Source organism: Alligator mississippiensis, chromosome 6, assembly GCF_030867095.1.
Source record: "Alligator mississippiensis isolate rAllMis1 chromosome 6, rAllMis1, whole genome shotgun sequence".
NCBI lineage: Eukaryota > Metazoa > Chordata > Crocodylia > Alligatoridae > Alligator > Alligator mississippiensis.
The window spans coordinates 86249364-86268359 of NC_081829.1; the positions used below are offsets into that span (position 1 = coordinate 86249364).

At 39.7% G+C, this 18996-nt stretch overlaps 1 protein-coding gene across 1 annotated transcript in view; it reads right to left on the bottom strand.

Moving 5' to 3' along the window:
- The window catches only part of WDR11 (WD repeat domain 11), a 103593-nt gene that overhangs the window by 47297 nt on the left and 37300 nt on the right, over nt 1-18996 (bottom strand). Inside the window, exons 5-10 of the mRNA XM_059730071.1 lie at nt 16196-16379; nt 9933-10098; nt 6990-7101; nt 4571-4766; nt 3878-3981; nt 2178-2351 (exon numbers count right to left, since the gene is read on the bottom strand). Coding sequence (XP_059586054.1) covers nt 2178-2351; nt 3878-3981; nt 4571-4766; nt 6990-7101; nt 9933-10098; nt 16196-16379 — 936 coding nt within the window. The remainder of the gene's footprint in view (nt 1-2177; nt 2352-3877; nt 3982-4570; nt 4767-6989; nt 7102-9932; nt 10099-16195; nt 16380-18996) is intronic.

Here is an 18996-nt window from a genome sequence, read left to right on the forward strand (position 1 = left end):
TTCAGTTTTCCAAGACTGGAGTACTGCAAGCATTACCCTACATTTCTGTAAGTGCATCTTAATTATTTTTCAACTCTTGGAACAAACATTAAGGTAACAGCTGTAAATGAAGCGTCCACAGGAATGAAAGCTACAGTCTGACAGCATAGTAAGCAATCAAGTCAAATCATGAATGCCCACTTATACTTTGGAACATTATTGAAGGAAGTTGGTGAGTACATTTGAAAAACAATAAAACAGGATTCTAAGGAATTATACTTCTTAGGGTGAATCCCAGCTGTTATCCTACCATGTTATGCTTGCTTTATTACACATTACAACTTAAGCTTCTCAAATGTTCATCAGTGTTAGTGTTGGCTCAAATTTAGAGCAGTCACACATTTGGGCTAAAAACCTTCTCTTACAGTCCTCAACCTGCAAAGCTGTGACTTGCTACTGCGGGCGGGCGAGAAGGGTCCTGACTAGGAGCTAAAGCTGTGAGTTGCTACTAGAAGGCTGGTGACCAAAACCAGCTTCTATCCTTGCTTTTGGTGGAGGTGGGTGGGAGAAATGAGGTGGCAGGGGCGCGAGTATTAGCCTGGAAAGGGGAGAGTTTAATGATGGGTACTGGGTAGTGAAATGGAGAGGAAATGAGTGGGAATAGCAGCTGGGGGCAGGGTAGTAAAATGAAGGAAGTCAGCCACGGAAACCACTAAAGGATAAAATAAAAAGAACTTAAAAAGTAATAAAGAGTAAGTAAATTAGAGAGAGTTTTGTGTTTTATTAAACTAGGGTTGGGATTGGGATTCGGTAGCCCCAACTAATGAGGACAATGCTCCTGCCTCGGGAGGAAAACCCCAGCTCATGGGAACCCCGCTCTGGTCCCCTACCTTGCTCTCCCATCTATCCTCCCTTCCAGACCAGTCTGTGCCCCTGAGAGCCACCTGGCCAGGTCACACCCCCAGTGGTGGGAGGGGGAATTGGCTTGGTACCAGTACCACCCTCTGTGCAGTAGAGTTCAAGGGGTGGAAAGTTTACCCATTCAGAACAGGAAGGTAAGGGGTTGGGGGGGAAGACAATATCTTGAGATTCAGGAGAACTGAAATTTGGTCAGCTTATCTCTGAGGAGTGGCCACTCATTCCTGGAATATGAGCTGGGTAACACAGATCAGAGATAAATCTGCCCCAGAGTGGCATAACTTTAAGATGCTTAAAGGATGGTTAAACTTGGTTTACATGTCCTAATGTGTAGACAATCCCCTGAGCTGCCTAAAATTAATGTGCAACAAGGCCCTAAGAAGTCCAAGTTCTTGTCAAAGGAAGATTCCTTGGGATATGTACTGTTGTAGACAACAAGGAGGTTCCCCTCCTGAGGGAGGTACATGGACTAGAAAAGGGAGCACAGAGAATGGTGTTATAGAGTACAGCAAAGACACTGAAGTGTTATAGCCTAGAGGGCAACCAGACAGTAGTTAAATGTAATTTAGACAGGCTCCCAAGACTTCTAAATTATGTCAGACTGGATTCTTCAGCCTCCAAAAGAAGCACAAACAAGAAGGTCCAATCTTACAAGCACCACTGCAAGCACAGCATCTCTAGAGCTCCAGCCTTGCACCTGACATGCAGGTAGATAGCTGTGCATACAGCGATTCCTGCTGAGGGCACTGGGGGTTACCATGAGCATAAGGACTTGCCAACATGGGGTCAGTTAAAGAATCAAGACTTAAATGGAACAACTCAATACATACAGCAAGGGTAAACATAATCAGGGCCAATTACTACTGTACCTATACACTTTTGTTTAAGAGTGCCATAGTTCTAAATGAGCATTTCTTTCAGGACTTAGATCAGCATTTTAATAAGTCCTTCGGGACAAGTGACACAAGAAGTAAATAAGAGTATCTGGAATGGAAAGAGATTAGGTTTGGGGAAGATGTTCCACCAGCAGAGGGCAGCATGGAAATGGTGATACTAGGAAAGAACTAGCACAAAAACAGCTGTGTACAAGATGGGCAGGATAGTAAGCTGACAAAAAGCACTATACACATGCAAAGGAGAAAGTAATAGAATTTACAAAATATTTCAGAGACCAAACAACAAGCCTCTCTTTTGGACTGGATAACCAGTATCCATTAGTACAAAATGTCAAGTAACATTTTCAGAGCAATCAGTAATATATTAAAAAAAAATCCACTTACCAACAGCTAGGAGTGCTTGATACTGCTTTAGGTTTTTTGTTGTAAGAGGTGGACACATACGGATAGCAAACTGAGGCAGGGGAAGCCCTGAAAGCAGCCCCGTCAGAAGAAATTTCAGGTGAACTTCTTGCAAGAAAGAATTTTTTAACTGTTCTTCAGCCACTGTGCCTTGTCCTGCTTTATGTTAAAAAAAATTAAAGTTTCTATGGGTATGACCTTTTTAATACCAGACACAAGAGTTATAAATAAGTATTATCAACAATCTGTGTAATACATGATGCAAAGTAACACTTAACGAGACACCCTCTATTGTTGAAAAAAAAAAGAGGACAAGTACCATATTTACTCAATCTAGGAGGAGAGTTTTTCCCCTAGGCAATATGGGAGAAAAAGCCCTTTGTCCTGGACCTGAGTACAAGCTTGGGAGGTAAGTGGCTGCTGCAGCTCTGGCTCCAGTCTCAGCCCAGGCTTGGGGTTGGAGTTAGAGCCAATATCCTGGCCCAGCTACGTAATGTGAATACATACAAAAAATGTAGGTAAAAGATAATCAGGTCCTAAATGTCCATCCTTATGGCTAGAAATCGTATATTCTTTAAACCAGTGGTGCTCAAATTTTTTGTCCAGTGGACCAGATGGGCAGTGCCAGGTCCACCCATGGTCCCGATCCAGAGCACAGAGTGGGAGTGGCAAGCCCCATCCAGCTGTGCAGAGGGGACTGGTGGGCAGCCAGACCCCAAATCAGCCCGTCAGAGGAAGGGGCATGGCTCAGCCCCACAGAGGGGAAAGGAGCTTGACCCAGCCCCAACCTGGCCCCACAAGGGGAGAGGATGTGGCCCAGCCCTGATCCAGCTGCAGGGAGAAGGGTGGGGTGTGGCTGCCATGTGGGGTTCAGGAATTTGGCAGGGGGAAGGGTGATCATATTAATGGCCACCCTTGCCCCAACATTAAACTTCTCAACTGTGGGGTCCCAGTAGGTCAGATGTGATGACTGCGGGCCACATCTGGCCTGTGGGCCAGAGACTGAGTACCCTTGCTTTAAACCAGTGTTTTTCAAACTTTTCAGATGAAAGGCACCCTTCACTGGACTCAAGGCACCCCTTCATAACTTCTGTGAACTGAGTGGCACCATTTTCAAGAAATAATTTATAAACTTCAGTGCTTATCCGCTTGCAGAGAAGAGGGGGATCATTCAGGAAGAGACAAGCCTGAATCTGTGATTATCTACTTAGCTTACCTGCTTATCTCTTTACATCTAGCTTATCTTGCATCACCCTTCAAAGGATCTTGCAACAGCCAGGTTGAGAACCACTGCTTTAAACAGTGGGAAATTAGAGATGAAACTGCAGAATGACTCTTCACATGGTGGGAGCATGTCTGCACTGTGTATGAATAGGCTAGTGTCAAGGACACACTTAAAACTCAATGATCCCTAGAGCTACATCCATTATTTCATTAAATATGCTCACACTACCAAGAAAAGAGAAGTTCTGCTTTATTCCATTAAAGGAAGCATTTTCTTTTTAGAATTCATTTGAGTTCCAAACAAAAGTTCTGCACCATAAAAGCCCTAGAAAAGTGGGTAATGTCTTTAATGAGTTCTGAAACTAGTTATAATAATGACGCACACTCCACTAATCATAAGATTTTCTAATAGTTTTAAACATCTAACTCTAAAAATTAGCAATAGTGGTTACTCTTACCTATCATGTTATCTAGTGAAAGGTCTGGAAGTTTGTTCTGGAATGCTCCTACAGGGATTCCACAGAAAGAGGCTGGCGAATACAAAGGTGATACACTTGAATTGCTGTAAAAGATGAGAAAAGAAGACTGGAATGTAAAATGGTATTACTGTATCCCTGACAATGTCAAATGTGTTTTTTTCCCCAGAATTGTTCTCCCATTATTCCTGCTACTTTCTATTTTCAGGAACTTCTGTGGAGATTTTCATATACAGCCTTACAAATATGAAGTAACTGTCTAGGTATCAGGTAATTAATTCTGCACAATTCTCATCTTTTTTATGTGCATTTAGTATAAAAATATAAGTGATAGTGCTAGCAGTAGGAAGGAGAGAAGGTAGTTAAAAGGAAAATGTTTCCTTAAAATTTAAATGTTGGTTCCTTCCATATTGTAGGATGCCAGCCAGTTCACAAGCCAATTATTCCTAAAGCGAAAGGAATGAGTAAAATCGTCTCTTCTATAACACAAATGAGTTTTAAAACCCTATGCTTAGTACAATTGTTTTTATCCTCTTTATAGGCACATGCTTACCATATTTTCTATAGCACATCAAATTCTGTTATTTTTGAGATATAATTTAGTGTTGTTACTTAAATGCCTCTCATAAATAGAATTAAAAATAGAATTAAAAAATGGAAACTTAATACAGTTACCTAACACGTAAGCTTCTGCCAGAAATGGTAGACTTCAGTTCCCATATCATTACCCTGCCATCACTGACGATGAGAGCTGCAGAGTTTTCATTCACTGGGCAACAAACCATGCTGAATGGGCGAACTGTCTTTGTTACCCTAATTGCATCACACTGACTTCGTAAATCATAGATCAGCTCCTGAACCGGATCTGGATCTGTAATTTCACCAATGAGAAAATATAGGACAGAATTTAGAAAATATTACTGGAGCCTGACACGAGGAAGTAGGAAATACAAATGACTTTTTTTTTTTTTGTTAGAATACTTTTTTTTGTTTTTTTGATACAGTCTCCCACAACACTGATACAGTGTCCCACCCTGTTCTCGCAGGCAAGCTAAGGTAGTATGGGCTGGATGAATGGACTGTAAGGTGGACAGAAAACTGGCTGGAGCATCAGACTCAGACGGTAGTAATCAATGACTTGATGTCTAGTTGACAGCTGGTATCAAGTGGAGTGCCCCAGGGGTCGGTCCTGGGGCCGATTTGTTCAATGTCTTCATCAGTGACCTGGAAGATGGCATAGAGCGCACCCTCAAGAAGTCTATAGACGACATAGAGCTTGGGGGAGTAGTAGATACGCTGGAGGTTAGAGCTAGGATTCAGAGTGACCTAGACAAACTGGATGATTGGGCCAAAACAAGTCTCTTGAGGTTCAACAAGGACAAGTGCAAAGTCTTGCACTTAGGACAGAATAATCGCATGCAACAGGCTGGGTTGCTGACTGGCTAGGGAGCAGCTCTGCAGAAAAGGACCTGAGGGTTACAGAGGACAATAAATAAGCTGAATATGAGCCAGCAGTGTGTCTTTGTTGTCAAAAAGGCTAATGACATACTGGACTGCACTGGTAAGTGTGTTGCCAGCATGTCAAGGGAAGTGATTCTTCTCCTCTACGCAGCACTGGTGAGGCCACATCTGGAGTACTGTGTTCAGTTTTGGGCCCACCACTGCAGAAAGGATGTAGACAAATTGGAGAAAATCCAATGGAGGGCAACAAAAATGGTGAGGGGGCTGAGGGACATGACTTACAAGCAAAGGCTGAAGGAGCTGGGTTTATTTAGTTTGGAGAAGGGAAAACAGAATGGATTTAATAGTAGCCTCCAACTACCTGAGGGGGTGGGGTTTGAAAGAAGATGGAGCTAGACTGGTCTCATCTGGTGGCAGATGACTGAATAAGGAGCAATGGTCTCAAGTTGCAGCAAGGGAAGTTTAGGTTAGATATTAGGAAAAATTCTCTCACAAGGAGGATAGTAAAACACTGGAACAGGTTACCCAGACAGGTAGTGGAAGCTCCATCCTTGGAGGTTTTCAAGACCTGGTTAGATAACGCTTTGGCTGGGATGATCTAGTTGGATACAGTCCTGCTTTGAGCAGGGGGTTGGACTAGATGACACCCTGGGGTCCCTTCCAACCCTAATTTTTATGATTCTATGAATACACAAAATAGTTTGATGAAAACCAAAAGGAAATTAAAAATTAAAACTTTTTAATTTAAAAATATACACTGGATAACCGTAAGAAGTTCAAACAGAGGTATCTGTAAAATGGGTCATTTTATTGGAATTGTGCAAATCTTAAAAAGGTCACAACATAACATTTCCCTTAAGACAGGTATAAGAAGAAGCGATAGCCTATTTTCCACCCAAGCTAAAATACTTCAACTTGTTTATCAAACTAAAATAAGGTAATGTGATGTCAACATACTGTCAGAATTTCTCAGATTTTATAGTCCCACAGAAAGACTGAAAAGAGAAACACCATTTATTTTCACACGGGGCATTAAAATTAACAAAATTATGTTTGCAAATAGCTACTAGTTAAATCTCTTATCCCTCATTTAATGCGATCAAAAACATTTTGCTTTTAGTAATATGCTGTTAAAAAAATTAGATGTTTAGTAACTCAGAAGTGAAAATTGGAGTCAATAAAATCATTCCAGTACTAACCACCATTCAGAGCAAATGACTTCCACACACTTTTGTGAATGCATTTGTAAACAATACTTCAAAGACAAATTTGTGTTTTGCTTTGCCATTTATTTGAGTTTCTCTATGAATCCAATTGTTAAACTGATTCGTAATTTAAGATACTTTATTCAGCACTGAAAGGATTTTTAGAATATTAATGATCTTCTCTCATATTGAATACCAAGAGAATTTAGAATCAACATTGGAAAATAAAATGAAGATTCAATACTCAAAACAGGAAGAGGCAAGAAATATAATGACCAAATATCACATAAAATATACTAAAAACCGGGTGTGAATATGTTTCTGAAGTTTAGACTTTGTATTTGAAAAACACAGGAAATCCAATCAAGGCTAGCAGTGGGAACTCACTAACCTCAAACTCCATTTTACCCATTTGTTGACAAGCTCACCTGGTTCCTCATTTGGAGAGCCAATTATACTGTTCAGTCTGCGAACTCTTAAAGTTATACATCCATTTTCATGTAGGCAAAACAAACCATCACGTTGAAAGCAGGGAATTACCTATATAAATAGATGCCAAAGCATTTGGATTAACACCAGATCATGTACTGTGCAATTCATATTAGTATGCTTATGGAACTGCATGGTCAATTGTTTTAAAGTAACTGAAGAACAGAAAACAAAGGGACTATTTAAGTCAATATCTAGTCACATTATCTGTGGCAGAACCAATACCCTTTAAGGAAATTCCAGCCTCTTGTGCACATACGCAGTGCAGCCCCATGCTATAAAAATTATTCAGCCCTTGACATTTATTTTCCTGAGTGGATTAAATCATAAAATAAATGGTATGAATACATACCATTTATTTTATTTGTTTATATATTTTATTATACACATACACGTACATATACATAAGCATAAGCAAAATCTCAGTTCCTTACAACTCAGGAGATTACACGGTTTTATGCATAAATATGTAAATAACTGCTGGATATTCATGAAGATGTCTGCAAATCCCAAATATTTCATGCATTTTAGAACAAAAGTATGTATTGAAGACTGTGAAGAGTAATTGGGAAAGGCATTTGATAACATCTAATAACATTCAGCCCCTGAAATTAAGTCAGTCAGTGCAATGTTGCTCATAAGGTCTACGTGAATCAATTTGAGAACTTCATCACTGATGACTTATGAAGTAAATTGGGATACTAAATTTACTGGTATTATTGATACTGGTTTCAGGAGGAAAGAGCATGCTTCTGAGGACTTCAATGGTTTCATTTGTTTTAAAGCAGCATTTCTTCAACATGCAGATAGAGGTGTGCTCAAAAATCTGTTGTAGCTTTGTACTTTGCTTTTTCTCTAATCACATGATCTCATTCACTTAGATAGTACCCCAGACTTGACTTCACAACCTAATCAAGCAAAAGTAAATGCTCAAAAAAAAGTCCATTTCATATTTTGTGTAAAAACCTAAACAACCAGAAAATGAAATTTCCTTTCTCCGCAGGATTGTTTCCACACTGGTAAGTTTTATAACACAACAAACTGAGGTGGATTTGCAGAAGGATTCAGAGAGCTAAATTAAACAACATTTGCTGCATCTGGGGCCAACTTTTTCCCTACCAAATTTCTTTCTATTCTACTCAAAATACAATCAGCCTGTAGGCCAGCTAACTGTCGTTTGTTTTTTCTACTCCTCCTTTAACAGAAAGCACCCTGCCCCTAAAATTAGAGAGCACCTGGTAAATAAAAAAAGTCATTCAAAATTCAGAATCTGTTAATGCGTGATCAGAAAAAAGAGATGCAGTAAAATTAACTGTCTAATTCCCTTCTTACCTACCTTTGTTCAGATTTTGGATGAACACAGCAGTTTGCGCTAATTCCAAAGTTTTTAATTTTCCATGCCCTCCCACAAAAGTAAACTGAAAATGCAACTGCTGTGTTGGATGATTAGCTTCTCTTCTATAGATACTTCCACAACTTATCAGAATTCAAAATGACATCCTGATCAGATAAGATATTAATAATAATAAAATATCAGATAAAATACCAATAAAAAAGAAACTAAAAAGGAAAAAAAAAATTAACATGGAGACTGCTCACGGAAGGAGACTACTGACAAACTCTGCTTACCTTGCTGGAATGTTTGCGAAAATAACTGGAATATTACGCAAGATGCTAAAACGTGCAATTCCCCGAAATCATTCTATTTACATTATTTCTAATATAATACCAACTTCCACAAATATCAACTACAATCATACGATGAGATTTAAATAGCTTCCATTACAGCATGCAGGAAAAGGAGATGCAATGGAAGGCTAATAGGGTTCACTAGCCAGCTTCCAGTATTTCCACGTGCTCTGACAGTAACTTGCTGCAAGCTAAATGAAGTGATGAACTCCCCTTAACCTCACAGCGTTTAAATTCCTATCATCACTCTTTTTTAACAAATTTAGGCCTCTAGGAAGCTGTGAGGAAAGAAAAAAAAAATCCCTGACATCATCAGTTTTGTCCTGAGGGGAAAAATTCTTCTAATCCTAAAGAGGGTGACTTGGTCATACTGACATTATCTTGGAAATCCAGTTTAAACTACACTTTCATAATTCAACAAGGAGAGCAGGGCAGTAATTGTAGGAGAATGGCTGATGCATGCCAGTATAGTTTATGTACAGCAGGAAGCAGAAGACGATCAATTGGCTCTTTCAAATGGACCAAAGGGGTACAGGAAGAAGCAGTGGCACCTCTTCTCCAAACCTACGAAGCATAATCTTTGCTGGCATTTAGGCATTGGGATGGGTGGATGGAGTAGTCCAGACTCATGTTCTCTTCCACGGTCTTCCCAGTCTATCCCCTGATAGCAACATCCATTCTCGCAGAGACACAGGAAGCAATTCTGAGAACATAATACTCGGCACTGTCACAGGATCCTGGGTTCAATTTCTCAGCACACAGTTCTCCTTTATAACTCAGCAATAAGAAGTATCCTAGGTTGAAACAACTCATTCTTACCCCCTCAGCAGGGAAAAAAAAACCATCTTGTTTCCCTAGACCTAGTAAAATAATTGACACACCTAATATTTAGATATACAGCTTTCATTAATTGTCAGTGGAATTTCTGAGAAACTAGTGCTCGTTCAGGACCTATCCTTTTCACACCCAAATTGGAATTTCTGATGAGTCTCAAAGACTAAAAATCCCAACACAGATTTGACACAAATGCAGTAAATGGAATTTTAAAGAGACTTTTATTCACGTACTTGATATTTATAAAAATTCACTAGAAGACCGTCAATAGAATTAAAAAAAAGCAATCTTAAATATCTTGCCGTGAAAAAAAATATTCAATTAAATTAGCTTAGCAACAAAACGCTTGGATAAATTACCTGTAGAAAAGGTATCCCTGTTCTTTCAATTGCTATCACACCCACTGTCTGGTTCACTTCCAGGTCAAGAATCAAAATTTCTCTGGGATAGAGTAGCAACATGTAGTTTCTTTTCGAAGGGAGGTATGACAACTGAAGGCAGTCATTCAGGGTTACGGACTCAGCACTGAAATATACCAAATACAAATCTACAAAGTATGCTGTTAGGTTATGCAGCAAGCAGGAGCAGTTTGGAATAAGTTTTAATACTATTGTGTTTCAAATTCATATATTATTAATAATGAAAAAAGTGATATTTGGCATATTGCCATAATGGGCAATTGTCTAAGCACTACCCACTTCAAGAGTTAAAGATAGTTATAAAAATTCACTTAATCCATTACGAATCAAAATCATCCACTGATATTATAGGTGGTAGGACTTTTTTTAAATACATTTGCTTCTCTGGACTCACAAATTTAATGGTTTTACATGTCCGGTGCAAAGCAGTCCAACTGCAAAGTGTTGGCCATTGTAGCAGTTATTGGTATTCACGGAAAATTAGCTTTACTTGGGCTATTTATTGGTGCTTGCATGTAACCATGCATAATTTTTTATTTTGCAATTAACTAAACTAGTCTTGTTGCCAAAAAGGTACATTCAAGCCAAGGGAAAAATAGAGAACATGCAAATGTTATTTCAGTATCCCACTAGCTACAACATTAAAATTTAAATGCATTTAAATTTGTGAGGAATTTTGAAGTAAAAGATACTCTATACAGTTTAAACTCCTAATACTCTTCAAAAGACCCATATAGTTCAATAACCAACTCCCACATCTCTTTTTGTTCCATTTTTTTCCCCTTGCTTCACCCAGCCAAAATAGCTTGCAAGTTAGAGGTTTTATTGTAAGATTTGTGTTTTAAATCTTGATACAGACATTCAAAAAAACCCAAAGAGGAATCAATCTAGGTTACAGTTTTCTGTAAGCAGTGTAGTTTAGATTAGTAGTGAACAGAATGCACATTCACCCTTTGGAGGGGAGATCAAATATTACACCATGTTTTGCCATTTTTAAACCAATTTAAACCAGCATGTTGAACTTCTGTTCTGCTGTGGGTATAAACCAGCTTTGTGCGCCAAACATACGCTCTGTTACAGGTATAGACCAGTTTCCGATCACTTATAGCGGTAAAAGTATAATATCTGTACCTGACCTAAATGTGTTCATGTAATAATGTCTTATGCCCGTTTCCCTGACTAGCCTGTATATAGGGAAAGAAGAGCCCCTGCTAGGTCCCAGAGCTGCAGCAAGAGACAAAATGGATCTTCAGGAATAAAGAAAATGAACAGATTTGTTGATATGTCAACAAGGTAGTACAGGAGGTGATGCTCGAAAACTCCAAGGAAGCTGAGAGATGAGCATCATAATGGACCAATGGAAGGAGAAGCCTGCAAAAACAGGAAATCACCCAGGGAGCTGGAGAATCTAAAAAGAGTAAGAAACCAAGGAACATCCAAGGCCCTATGCTAAGCTAACCTGGAGTGGTGGGAGAGGGAGGGAAGCAGGGCATGTGCAGGGTTGCATGAGCTAAATTGAGTGCCTTTGTTGGGGGCACTGTCCTCTTGCCTTTACCCCCAATATCTGCTTTTATTGAAGAGGAACTGTCTGCATTATTGCTTGGGATTTTGGGATGCAGTTTTCTATCAAGAGGGCAAAGTCCCTTGTTTGAGAGTGAATGATATGGCAACTCCCTGAGAAAGGAAGACCCTGGGAGACCAGGAAAGGTGAGAGACCCAAAGATAAAGGTCTTGGGGTCAGAAGGAGCTTGGGCTGCCCCCTACCCCCCACCAGCTTCGAGGATACAGAGAGATCAGACAAGACTAGAGGTCCCAAGCAGGCACTTTCATGGGATGGGAGGATCCAAGATACTAGCTTCTACATTCATAACCCTCTCATACACTCCTGTTCAGCCACACAAATCATCCTATGCCTGCAACAGTGTTCCTGATCTGAGCTCTTCCCTCTCTTTCTCTTAGTGCCTGGAGGGAGCATAACCGAAAGACAAATGAAACTAATCCAAACAAATATCTCTTACATCTATCCCATGCCCTCTGTCCAGTTAAATTGTTTTGTGGATGACATGTAGGAAGATGATTAGGATATATTTGGTACCATATTTGGTACCATTTCATTAAATAGTGAAATTCAAGAATGGAATCAAAACAAAGAAAAAAAAGTGTCTGTTATTTTACCAGTAGTACTAAGTGCATGTGCATATATTGCAGCAGTCCATTTGCTTTCCTTCTTGACATTTCCAAATCAAGTGTTCCATTTGAAGCATCACAAGTAAATCATGACAGAACATGAAAAGACAATGTCATGCCTTTTAACTTGGTATCTAGATTACAATTTCTTTAAATGATTGCAAAATGAGATGCCATCAAACCTCCTATTTGGCTTGCAATTTCTACATCTTATTAAAATAAGTACAGATTTAAAATCTCTACTAAAGTTTGGCATTAAGCACTGAATGACAATATAGTCTGATTTGCTTGTTCCCACAATTACGGGCAGATTGAGAAGTATTTTTAGCATGTAAAAAAAAAAGGACAAAAAGAAAAAAATAAGCTATGTGAAAGTAAAAAACAGCCAATTCCTAGGGAAGTTCAAAATGCAACAATTTTAGACTTAAAGTATTTTACAGTTCTGATTGTTCTGGTATATGGTGCAATAAAATACTCTTACTAATACTTAAGTGTGGGATAAATACTTATATAATATAATAATATTTTTAAAAATCTCTACCCAGTTACTATTACTAAAGGATTTCTAGTTTTCCACATTCCATAATCGACAGGAAATATCATCCCCTTTTCAGCTTTCATTACTGAACGAAGGCTTTTATGAATTAGGAGTGTCTTATGTCTTGGATTGAAAATGGTCAAATTAGACTCATGCTAATCTCCTTCAGTGAGCAGCTCAATTTCTAAGGATCACCCACTGAGAACACTACCATAACTATCCTTGTCATAACATGCCAAAAGAATGTGGCTGCTTCTCTGAGTGGATTAGAGAAAACTCTTATAGCTCTAAATAATAGCCTTTCATGGTTTTAATAACAAGAATGAGCACCTGGCATCAAATAGGGAGCACAGGTATGATGTACCATTTATTCCTTTTCTTGCTGTTTTCTTGTGTTACGCTCTATTAACTTGAAGAGAGCTGCAATACTCCGACTTTGTTCATCATCAGATCTTCAGAAATAAATGGACACATTCACAGCAAGCCAGAGGTGGGGGGAAAAACAGTTATAAATAACTACTATACTTTAAAGTGTACTATTTCAGCATTAAAACAGGTAGAAATGGGTCTTGGATTGAGCCTTTCCTGCTCAAAAAACAGTGCTGCCACACTCAAAGCTCCCCTGCAGATGTAGAACCCTATTTTCTGCCAGCAGTTGCATCAGTAGTGTTAAGCATTGTAAGACTTCTGCTGCCAGCCAACAGCCACCAGAACAGGCACACAGGCACTTCTGTGCCATCTGCAACAGTCTCCATTCAGTATCTGACGCTTTCAGATGGTGAACTTTGCATTCTGGCAGCAGAAATTCAGAATGGAGCCACCACAAGTACATGGATGCGTATGCTTTCTCATAGCTTATTGTTGGCAGCAGTATCTACTGCCAGAACTTCTGCTGACAAGGAAGTATGGACAAGGCCCTATCAGCATTTATTATCTGAAATTTAGGACTATGGAAAATATTATCACTCAAAGGTTGAAGGACACCTCACTGTTAAAGGGTGCATCTCTAGGAAGGATACTGACAACAGGGTAGAATTAGAAAATTATCAGAAATTTAGAAAGCAGGTATGCATTATATGTACCTTCTCATCACGTTCTATGAAGAAATATAGCTAAAGTCAGAATATTGTACCTATTAAAATTAAGAGATAATCAACAACTACAATGTACCGATTACCCAGTAAATTCTAATAAGTAATTATTGTTTAGATGTTGAAACAGAGTAACTTTTCTTTTATAACACCGTACTTTGATAAAGGCAGTGGAAATCAATGTTCATTCTGTCTGTGATTTCTATGAAGTTCTGTTGGTTTGCTCATCTTGTAAACAAAAAGATTTGTTTCTATCACGAGCTAAAACTCAACTTAAAATCTGGAAGCTAATGTCAATCAATTTGACACCATAAGGATGAAGTTTTGCACACCATATTCTGACTTGTTTCACCTTCTTATCCTATACTCTGCAGAATTCTGCTGCTTATTGCACTTGACACTGAAGACAACAAGTCGCGCACCAGTAGGCTGAGTTCACTACATACAAGGTTCTTTGCATCTCTCTATTTTCCCTATAAAAGTGTTTTACATAGGGGTGCACCAATAAACACTTTTTTGGGCTGATACCGATGGCCAATTATTAACCAGTCATATCGGCTGATACCGATCTGATTGCTAGTATGCAGCCCGGCAGCTTGGAGAGCAGCGTTCGGCTGGTAAGCTGGGGGGAGGGCAAATTGAGGCCCCCGCGGTGAGGGAGGGAGTGGGGCTGGGGCAGGGCCAGGTGCTGCACAGCCAGGACTGGGCTGGGTGCGGACGGAGGCGCGGCTCATCTAGGGGCATGGGAGGGCGGCTCCTGCTGCTGTGCGTATCCCCGGTGGAGGCATGGGGGTCACGTGCTCTCCAGATCTGTGCGTAGAGCAAGGGCAGGCTGCTGCCATACACTTGGGGCTGGAGGCTGCGCCAGACTCTTCCTGGTGTGGGAAGCTGGGCCCAGGCTGTGCTTGGGGCAGGCAGGGGTGGGGTGGGCAGTGGCGGTGCTGGAAGGGGAGTTACAGGGGGAGGGGTGGGGTGGGGGGGCCTATGGCAGATTATGGGGTGGCTACAGCCCCCCCACCATATTCCCCCTCCCAGTGCTGCTGCTGCCCACCCTGAGTGCAGCCTGGGCCTGGGCCCAGCCCCCACCCCCACTTCTAGGAAGAGCCCGACACAGCCTCTGGCCCTGAGCCTGCAGCAGGAAGCCCACTGTCGTCCCATACACAGATCTGTGCGGCACGTGTCCCACGTGCCTCCTTCAGGGGTGCACGCAGCGGCAGAAACCACCCCCCGCGCTCACCCCCCCCTCCACAATCTGCTCCCCCCTATGTCCCTTCTCTCCCCATCCTCCTTTCCCCTACAGATTTACCAACCAGATGCTGCTCTCCAAGCTGTTGGGCTGCGCTCCTGGCCAAATGCATACCATGGCTGCATGCATGCATGAGGCATTTATCAGCAACATTATCAGCCACATCAACTTTTTTTATTAGCCGATAATATCCATTTTCCTTTTATTGGTGCCAATATGATATGGACAAATGTACTGGTGCACCTCTAGTCTTATGTACCAACACTCCCATCCTGCTCAATTCTGATTGAGTCTGTGCAACCTTTTCACCTCCTAACTTATATCAGAAGACCTGCAGCTAGTCCCCTCCTCACAAGAGTCAGGGCACCCCACCTCCACCATCCCTCCACCAATGGCTCCCAGTATACCCCAACCCCCACCTCAGGTTTCTCCATCCTGCCTTTTCAATTTCCTCCTCAAATAAACAACCTTTTTTCTATTCATGTAAAAAACCTACCCTGAAATCTTTGAATTGGTAAGATGTGATTTTCAAAAGTTATCATATTACATACAAACAGACAAGTAGAGAAACATCATTAAGTTATATTAACATTTTACAAACCCATCTGGCAAGAGAAGAATAAGAACTTTCAATTAGAATATGTAAATTCTATTGAGAATATAAAAGAAGGAATAAAATCAAAACTTATTAGAGCTCCAAAAGGGTAACAGCCGATTTGACAAAAAGTGTATTTGTCCATAATGTACCGTAATAAAAGGTTCTTTCCCTTTCAACTATTGAAATCAAGAATAATTTTTGAGTTTTCAAATTAAACCTCAACCAGAGAATCAAAAGGAAAAACATGCTTTAAGCATTCATTAAAAGTTGATTCATGCCTTCATATCCTTCGTATTTCATAATCACAGGGTGAGATGCTCTTTAGTTGTATTGCTATGGTGGTAAAGGTGTAGAAATGGAACTGAAATAAATAACCGTTATTCCCTTTGTATTACTGTCTCCGTTCACCCCTGTTTTTTAATGAGTACTCAACAATAAAGATCCAACTAGTATTTACAGAAAATGAAGAGAGAAAGAAATAACTTGCAGATATGTGTAGAATGATGTCTGTATATGAAGAAACACAAAACACTTACAACTTACCTTGGTTTTTCATTACTGATTAGAATTTTTACTTTATCAAGGGCTTTTTTAGCTCCTGTAGCAGCAACCAGCTTGTGAGAAGGACTAGAATGTGGACTAGAGATGTATACTTTTTTCCCTGAACTGGCAGGAGCCTTGGAAGGAGAGAAGTCTGAGACGAACACTATGCCCTCACTGGTGAGCACTGTAACAAGAAAAACATTTTTTATTATAGTAAAATAGTATGTACAATTTAATCATGATGTTTTATTATTAATGTAATTTTGGTGTGGGGAAATGGTAATAGTTTGAATAATGTCGAACAAGCTGGGAAATACATAATTCTAGCTAACAGGAATCTTCTGGTGAAAGAACAGCAGATGGTCCATTACAATTCATTAGAGGCCACGAAACTCAATACTTCAAAATTAAGTCCCTATATTAAAAAATACTGTAAGATCTGTAAGATTACTGGCAGAAACTTCTTGTTTGTCCTTTCACATTAGTTCAGTACAGTGATTTTCTGCCATCAACTGTTCCTCATTAAGTTTTACAAAGCTAAGGAAACCAGTTATCCAGCAAGGATAAATCTACATTCTCATGCTCATACAAAGTGATGGTCTCCCAGAAACTTTAACTATGACATTATTTACATGACAGCTTAACAACTGTGGATCAATGATTGACATCTCTGTATTTTTAATATTATATATGTTTGCATATGCAAACAAAAGCTTTGGTATAACTGACATGGGCTGCTTACATATGTTTAAAAAAAACAACAACCAAAAACAAAACAAAAATATCACTTTACCAGAAGACGCAGTGTTTGTATAGATCAGGTGCTTCAGCAGAGAGCTTTCTGGCACTTTCATCTAATAGCTGCTTCAATCAACTCTTAAATAAAAATGCCAAAGAAGCCCCAATAAACTGCCTGATCTATACAGACATTTGGTGAGCCAACTAACGAGAGGCAACTTCTGGACATGCACTGAGTTTGGTGCAGCAGCATGAAGAGTTTAAAGAAAAAAGCTTTTTTTTTTTGTCTGCAAGCTGCCATGATGAACTCTAGGTAGAGTAAGGTATGGAGAAACTATCTTTCAAGGCAAAATTACTGACAGAACTAAATTCAGGAATGAAATGTTGATTATTTCATTACATCTCTGCCATTTCAACTGAACTAAAAAATTTGTACTTCATCTTCCTTGACATCTCAGCTGCTTCTGACTCTTGTTTATACTCTTCTCTTTAGTCCCCTATGCCAAAACACTGTCTATCCCTGTATTCCTCCTACTTCTGTGGTCATTCATTTAAGCATTTCCCTTCCAGGGAGTCTTCCTCTTTCCTGACTGTCTGCGGCAGACAAAGGGCATGGTTGTTGGTTCTCCTCTCCCTCTTCTGTCTTTATGGAAGTCATCTTACCTACACACAGCTTCTACCATCATCTTTAGAACAATTTATAAATCTTTTCACACCTCTGTCCTGACTCCTCCCTCTGATTTTGTATCCCATTCTGTCACATGGGTTGCTCATGATAGACAATTCAAAAGCAATTTAAAGAGTTAATGCTAGATTCCTTGTCTTTGCTCTCCAGCCCATTTCTCTTATTATTTAGTCCTAAAACATCAGCATCATCTAAAATCTCGACTTTTCCCCCCGACACACTGATTCATGTCATGATCATATCTTGCTATCTGTACAACATTTAAAATATTCAACCTTTTCCCCTATCTTGGCTGCTAAGAATCGAGTCCAAACCATAATTATCTGCTTTTGCTGTGGTTCTTCTGAAACTCATATCATTCTCCATACAAGGAACAATATTTCTATTGCCCCTTGTATGGATGGTGCTCCCATCTTTTCAACTTCCATTAGCTTCTTTTCTACTGTATCATATTCAAGTCCTCTTCCAACTATACTCTTTCATCATTACCCACTTCTGTGGATAATAATGCTCCGCTCCGCCAATGATTCCTCCTTTGTGCCCTCTATATGAAATGTCTTCCTCAAATTAGGCCATGCTACCACTATTCTACCCTCTAAATCCCTCCTCAAGAATTTTACCATGATGCTAACTGTGAGCTGATAATCACTATGCTGATTGCTAGAGTTCTTATTTCGGTTGCCATGACACGTAGCAGCCCAGGACCCCACTGTGCTAGGATCTGTGAAAAAGAGACAAGAAAGACAGCACATGCTCCACAGAGTTAAGTATAAAGAATGACAGATGGATATAGACAGATGGGAGAATACTAAGAAACAAAACCATTTTAGTTAGCATGATAGACAGTGATACCCAAATATTAGAGGCCTACTTTTTTTTCTAATATGGTTGTGATTGATAACTACTTTATTATTTATAAAGGCCTCAACAAATGACTCAAGAACATGTACATTAGCTCTTTACTCACACACCCCTGTAATAACAAACAACTATTGGTTGCTTAATATCTTAAATTAGATATATTAAGCTGTATACTGTTCCTAAGACTTTCTTCATTGCTCAGCACAGTGGGGACTGATATCTGCATTCTTAACTCGGGTTGGGTAGCAGGTTATAATAGTAAAAGTAAGGTACTTTGGATAACATTAATCAGAGTCAAGACTATTAGAGGAGGCTAGAGATCAGCTTGTTTTTTTGATTTACCATCACACAATTTGTTAACTCATAACAGCAGCACAGGAAAACTCTGTGTGAGCTTGAACAAAAAACAAGTATCCTTGTATCTATAAAACAAGGATAATACTCACATCCTTTACAAGAACAAGAAGTTGCAGGGGTTTTTCATTTAGTATTAAAAGTTATGAAGCATGATAACCAC